Source organism: Oratosquilla oratoria, chromosome 3, assembly GCF_046742065.1.
Source record: "Oratosquilla oratoria isolate Oo_2021 chromosome 3, ASM4674206v1, whole genome shotgun sequence".
Lineage (NCBI taxonomy): Eukaryota > Metazoa > Arthropoda > Malacostraca > Stomatopoda > Squillidae > Oratosquilla > Oratosquilla oratoria.
This window is the reverse complement of record NC_134779.1, coordinates 52,545,626-52,553,125: the sequence shown is the minus strand read 5'-3', so window position 1 is coordinate 52,553,125 and position 7,500 is coordinate 52,545,626. Positions and strand designations below refer to the sequence as shown.

The following is a 7,500-nucleotide window of genomic DNA, read 5'->3' as shown; positions in this document are numbered from 1 at the left end:
CCACTTGAACACCTCTATTAGATCACCCCGCACTCTGCGTCTTTCCAGAGAGTGTAAGTTAAGGTGCCTAAGCCTCTCTTCGCAAGGTAAATTTCTGAGCCCATGTATCATTTTGGTCATTCTCCTCTGTACTGATTCTAGTGAATTGATGTCCATTCTATAGGACGGATACCAAAACTGTACCGCATAGTCAAGGATGGGTCTAACTGTCGCTAGATAGAGTTCAATAATTACCTCTGCACGTCTATTCGTTACCGTCCTAGTAATGAAACCTAATGCTCTGTTAGCTTTATTCCTGGCGCTAATGCGCTGTTTCCTGGTTTTAAGTTCCGGACTCACTAGAACTCCCAAGTCTCTCTCGCACTCAGTTTTCTCTAAAAGCGTGTTATCTAAGCTGTTTACGCGTTTTTTATACATTTTTGTTTCTTTTATTCATTTATATGTGCTAATTTGGTTCCATTATAATTATCATCATTATCAATATTATCATAATTACTCTTTTTATTCAGTTTATTCTAATTTAATGCGTGGTGTACAATCATCAGCAATTATACAGTCGCCATATGAACAGGATTATGACGATTGAGAAAACTTTTGTGAATCTTTTTCTATTTGGTGTTTTTCTGGCGCCAGACCATTTTATTCACTGGAGAAGGGCCCTGTTATGTGCCCCTGTTGCTTCTTAGAATCATTTAATGTCAACCAGAATAATACTGATAAAGAAGACCACAAAAGTTAATGCACTATTCTCTTGATGACTCACGCAGGTTAGGTTAGGTTAGGTTAGGTTATTTAAAAAAAAAAAAAAATACCAACATTTCTACCGGTAAGGTAACTGTTCACAGAGTTTCTCTGTGTATATCTTTTATTATTCTATTCCAATAAATTTCTTTATAAAACATTTTTGTTCTAACACAGTTTTATCAAATTTGTTTGCTGTTAACTATACGTTGATTCAACCCAGAATTAGGCATCATTGACATACTGTCTCGCAAGTTTAATGTCATTGAATCCAAAGAAGTGTTGATTATCTCAATAATGCGGAAAGGAAATCTGAAAAATCGGGAATAAAAATTGAAATAATCGGGAGGGGGGAAAGGGGCAACTAAATAAATAGATAAATAAATAAATCGGAAAAATCGGGAATAATCGGGGAAGGGGATAATGGAACAATTATAGCGGAAAAAGTGGGCGGATCGGAAAAATGAGAATCAAAATCAGAAAAGAACTAAAAAAAAAATCTGAAAAAATTTCAGACAAAACAAATAGATAAATAAACAAACAAACAAACAAACAAACAAATAAAAATCGGAAAAATAAATCGGGGGAAACGAATTCTCCTCTGGTTCTCCCCGGTCCATCCGGACAAGGGAGGTAATGAAAGCAATAAATAACATTCGAGTCTGACATGTCCACCACAGACACGTGTGGGACGTCCACAGAGGCGGGAGAAAATGACTTTTTGATGGAGAGGTCCTAAATGGCCGCGCCCGACGGACAGACGGACACACAGACAGACTGACAGCCTGACTGACGTTCGTTCTGAGGCCCCAATCGTAGGTCACTGCAAACCCATCAATGGTAACATTGGCTCTGTGGTGCTGATGCTGCCTTGTGTGCTTTGCTTCTTGTTCCTGGTTTTTTTTTTTTTTTTTGTCTGTGTTGTTCTTGTTGCTATCGTTACTGTTGTTATTGATGTCATTGTTGTTGTTATGATTATAGTTATTTGTTGTTGTTATTGTTATTACTTCATAAGTTTTGTTAATATTATTTTCTAAATTATTTTATTATTATTATTATTATTATTATTATTATTATTATTATTATTATTATTATTATAATTATTGTTATTGTTATCATTATCATTATTATTATTATTATTATTATTATTATCATTATTATTATTATTATTATTATTATTATTATTATTATTATTATTGTTGTTGCTATTATTATAATTGTTATTATTATTATCATCATCATCATCATCATCATCATCATCATCATCAATCATAGCCCATGGCCATATAAGGCGAAAAAGTGTGTATGTGTGGGTGTAGATATATGGTTGTGTGTGTGAATATGGATGCGTTATCCGGAAGTTAGGACTTCCCGGAATGGACCCTAACTCCAGGAGGACCCTCCGGTCGGGTCATAACTGTCATGAATTACTTTTCTGGCCGGAAACTCCTCAACCTGAGGACCGAGAACGCCAGGACCCTCCTGAAGAAGGAGAGGAAGATCGGTGAAGGCACCCTCGGGTTGGTCTCCGTAGGCCGCCTGCGTAAGAGGCCCATCGTCTTGAAGGTCTTCAAGAGCACCTCGGCCTTGAACGAGGTGCTTCGGGAGTGGAGGACCCTTCGGAAATTAGTTTATGTTCTTGAGGTTCCTCGTGGCTACTTCGTGTGGTCTTCCCCTGTCGACCTCGTCATGAGCTTCGGCAGGCCGACCACACTTCGCAGAACCCTCAAGAAGAACCCGGTTACTCTCTGCCGAAGACAGCTTCTAGACGTCCTCCTTCAAGTCACCAAGACCCTTCAGGACCTTCAGGAGTGGTGCGAGGAGGCACACATCGACCTGAAGACCGACAAAATGCTCCTCCGGGTCGAGGGGGACCGTTACACAGCGACCACCATCGATCTAGGCAACGCGACGGACTTCGGGAGAACCTACCCAGGGCTCGAAGGGAATCTTTTCCCGCACATCGCTTCCGGTCTGTGCCGAAGACTCGACACCTCGTCCAAGTCTGACGTCCATTCGATGGGGCCTCTCATGGCTTCCGTCGTCGGTCGAGTGCTGGCGCTCAAGGCCGACCTTGAGCACCTAGTTGGAGGAGAACTTCGGGAAGATCCCGAAGGAAGGATCTCCGCCCACGACCTGACTGAGGGACTTCGGAAAGCGCTCGTCGATGACGAAGACTTGAAAAAAAAGTGAAGACACCAACGCTACCCTAAAGGCCCCCATACCCTGTCAATCATGATTGCACAGTCATCGAGATTGTGCAAGCAGTATTTGGGCCACACACTGTCAGTAAGATTGAGCAATCATTACTTACCTCTTGGAGTTTGTGGAGTTGGATGAACTCCCTCCAAAATTCCTGAGTGTCCTGTGTGCTCGCCATGGTTACAAAGGAAAGACGGAGCTGTTGGCGCAATCATCGACAGTAACTATCACTCATGATGGTGTAACTACTATGCTTGAGCTTACAAAATCAAACCGAGTTGGAAATTCCTCAATCATCTGCGCAAACACTCAATCACACCCACTCACACAGGATATGCTTGCGCAATCATGAATATTGTGCAATCATGACTGACAGTGTGTAGGGGCCTTAAGAGGCACTCCTTCGAAGGAGGCAAAACCTGAAGTAAGACCTTCAACCTCCATCTCTCCACCTCAGAAGAAAAAGACATCAAGCACGACTCCAGAGACTTCGACCTCCAGCCCAGGAAACAAAAGGTTGAGGTCTAGCCGTCCTTCGGAGGACGACGTAGCTCGTCCTTGAGGTGGTCCTCCGGAGATCCATTACAATGAGCAAAGATTCACCAACGCCTTGTGGTCGCACGAAACAAAATGGCGTCAACAGACAGGAAACAAGATGGCATCAACAGAATGAATATGGAATATGAATCATTAACGTGACTCATTCGCCGCAGAATGATTCACGTTAATGGATAGAATCACCTGGAGAGGGAATCCCAATCCAGAACTCAAAATACTCATGAGCATCAGGAAGCGTCCAGTTAAAAAGTAGATAAATAAAATAAAAGGTAAATAGATAATTTAAACGATATCATCGATAATATTAATCTTATCTTCTCAAAAATTAAACTTACAGTTTGGTATCTCAACACACACACACCCGCACACACACACACACACACACACACACACACACCACAGGCGGACTTCTACCGTAAGGTGAATAAAATCGCCTGGCGACAACCAGAAAAAATATCTAAAGCCCGCCACTGGAAAGAACTGAGTATGTGAGGTCTTTCCTCCTCAGATTAATAAAATCGCCTAACGGCAGCGAGAACGTAATTCGGAGGATAGGTCTAAGCAGACAGATCCGATAGATCGAACTGCGCAAACTTCGGCCGAATGTCGTAAACTTAACAGTCAAATTGCGCAAACTTACCAGTCGAACTGCGCAAACTTACCAGTCAAATTGCGAACTTAACATTCGAACTGCGCAAACTTACCAGTCGAATTGCGCAAGCTTACCAGTCGAACTGCGCAAACTTACCAGTCGAATTGCGCAAGCTTACCAGTCGAACTGCGCAAGCTTACCAGTCGAACTGCGCAAACTTACCAGTCGAATTGCGAACTTACCAGTCGAACTGCGCAAACTTACCAGTCGAATTGCGCAAGCTTACCTGTCGAATTGCTCAAGCTTACCAGTCGAGCTGCGCAAGCTTACCAGTCGAATTGCGCAAACTTACAAATTGAACTGCGCAAACTTACCATTCGAACTGCACAAAGTTACCAATCGAACTGCGCAAACTTAGCAGTCGAACTGCGCAAGCTTACCAGCCGAAATGCGCAAACTTACCAGTCGAACTGCGCAAACTTACCAGTCAAACTGCGCAAGCTTACCAGTCGAACTGCGCAAACTTACCAGTCGAACTGCGCAAGCTTACCAGTCGAACTGCGCAAACTTACCAGTCGAACTGCGCAAGCTTACCAGTCGAACTGCGCAAACTTACCAGTCGTACTGCGCAAACTTACAAATCGAACTGCGCAAACTTAGCTGTCGAACTGCGCAAGCATGCCAGTCGAACTGTGCAAACTTACCAGTCGAACTGCGCAAACTTACCAGTCGAACTGCACAAAGTTACCAATCGAACTGCGCAAGCTTACCAGTCGAACTGCGCAAACTTATCAGCCGAACTGCACAAACTTACCAGTCGAACTGCTCAAGCTTACCAATCGAACTGCGAAAGCTTACCAGCCGGACTGCGCAAACTTACCAGCCGAACTGCGCAAACTTACCAGTCGAACTGCGCAAACTTATCAGCCGAACTGCGCAAGCCTACCAGTCGAACTGCGCAAACCGCTCAGTTCAAACCACAAAGGAACTTAATTAGTCCGACCGACCTGTGACGGTGAAGAGCTCCGATCCAACCCTACTGCCTTGGGCGTCGACTTCGAAGTAGCTCGTCTCCCCGTCAGAAGGATCGACCACTCGGAAAACGTTCGACGTCACTATCACCCCGTCGTTGTCTGTCGAGCAGGAGGAGAAGAAGGTCAGGAGAAGATCGCGTCATTGCAATTTTTTTCAGTTATCATCGTCATCGTTACTACAATATTGTGGTCATTACTCTTAGTATATTCATTGCTATTTATTGTTGTTGTTGTTATCACATTACTAATAATATAATAATATGATTATTAGTGTTACTATCATTATTATTATTACTAATATCATTAATGTTGATATTATTACTGATAGTAGTAGTAGTAGTAGTAGAAGTAGTAGTAGTAGTAGTAGTATTGTAGTGTACACGTAAGGTGATCAGATAAACATATTCCAGGAGATTATTTTCTGCAACGCCACCTTTGCCCCTGGTGCTCGGATAGCCAGAAAACAAAAGTTCATCTATACTTTTTCCTCTTTTTATTTCTCTCCACCATAATACACATCTTTTAGTTTTTTCAATATTTCGTAAAAAAAAAATCCTCGTTTTTATTATATATTTTCTTACTTCTCTTGTGTTGTCATTATTTCTCCTTTTCTTATTTTTTCTAAGCCTTTCCTCCACTTATTTCTTCTCTTTTTCTTTCTTCTGTTAATCTCCCGAGTTGATCCAGACTCAGTGATCAAATCACCTGGAAAGATAAGACGCCCATTGGCCCTTCCTCCACCAATCACGGCCGACCCAAAGGCGACGACTCTGATTGGTTGGGCGGTCGAGCTTGGGGGGTAGGGGGGTGGCGTTATCATATTTTTCAGGATTGCCTTCGACTGTATCTGAGGGCGTGTAGATATACGTACATCTGTGTGTGTGTGTGTGTGTGTGTGTGTGTGTGTGTGTGTGTGTGTGTGTGTGTGTGTGTGTGTGTGTGTGTGTGTGTGTGTGTGTGTGTGTGTGTGTGATTCACCTTGGTCTTTGGATCACGTGTTGGACTCGTGATCGACAGCTATTTCCCTCCCGGAAGAGAGCTCAGAGCTCGTATGACCGATCTATGGATAATGCTATGACCTTACACGCACACACACACACCCAACTCCCCGCCCACGAGAGTTGGAGTAACGACTCGAAGCGCAGCAATACTGAAATAATTTCAGCCCCGGGCAAGATTCGAACCAGGTACCGCCGGCACCGCCGTACTGACAGTCTGGGACTCTACCAACCGCGCCACCGAGTCGTGTGTGTGTGTATGTATGCTTGTGTGTATATTTTATTGTTAAATGTGTATATTATGTATGTACGCCCGCGCGCTCGCGTGTGTGTGTATTCTCTTGTGGTGTATTAGGTTTGTATTTATTTACGTAAACATAAATTACACCCCTTTTCCCTACCCCCAGCCGTCAGTGACCACCACTAACCCGAGCTACACTAGCACACTGCGCAAAGGTGACGGTTTCGACAAAAATCTGCCCGTCTCTTGGCTCGATGCCATCACCTCGAGTAGGACTTGGCTCGTGCGAGAGTGAGTTTGGAGGTCGACCTACTCACTGATTACGAGGTGTGGGGTGGTCGCTCCCGGACGGCTCAGTGTGATGTTGTAGTCCGCCTCGAAGGAGAGGGGCGTGTTCTCACGCCCATGCACCAAGCCCGCAACCGACAGCTGTGGGAGGGGGAGGGGGAGGGGGGAGAGAGGGGGAGGGGGGAGAGGGGAAGGGCGAGAGGGAGGGGGGTGAGGTAGAAGAGGAGAGGGGGAAGGGGCAGAAGAGGAGGGGGAGGGTAGGGGGGAAGTTGGAGGGGGTAGGGGTGGAGGGGGAGGGTAGGGACAGGGGGAGAGGGTAGAGGTGGAAAGGGATAGTGGAAGGGGGCAGAGGTAGAGGTGGAGTGGGATAGAGGAGAAATGGAGAAGGGGATAGGGGGGAGTGGAGGATTGGTATTTGGGGAGAGGAGTAGGAATAGGTGGAGTGGGAGGAGGAGGAGGAGGTGGAGTGACAGGGATAGGGAGAAAGGGGGAGAGGAGGAGGGGAAGAGGAAGAGGGAGAGGAAGAGGAAGAGTAGAATAGGGAGAGAGGAGGAGGGGAGGAGGGGAAGGGGGGGCAGGGAGAGTGGAGATGGATAGGGAGAGAGGAGGGGAAAAGGGATATGGGTAGAGGAGGAGAGGTAGAGGAAGGGAAGATAGGGAGAGGGGGGTGAGGGAGAGGAGGAGAGGAGGATGGGGAGAAGGAGGGGGAAGATAGAAAGAGTGGAGAGGGAGAGGGGGATGGGGGCAGATGAGGAGGGGAATAGGGGAGAGGAGGAGGGGGATGGGGAGAGTAGAGAGGAATAAGGAGAGGGGAGGAGACGAGGGGAAGGGTGATAAGAAATAAAG

The 7,500-nt window shown here is 45.3% G+C and overlaps 1 protein-coding gene across 1 annotated transcript in view; it reads right to left on the bottom strand.

Moving 5' to 3' along the window:
* Scgdelta (sarcoglycan delta) overlaps positions 1–7,500 on the bottom strand; it is a 91,298-nt gene that overhangs the window by 51,907 nt on the left and 31,891 nt on the right. The window contains exons 4-5 of the mRNA XM_076180886.1: positions 6,684–6,795; positions 5,101–5,226 (exon numbers count right to left, since the gene is read on the bottom strand). Coding sequence (XP_076037001.1) covers positions 5,101–5,226; positions 6,684–6,795 — 238 coding nt within the window. The remainder of the gene's footprint in view (positions 1–5,100; positions 5,227–6,683; positions 6,796–7,500) is intronic.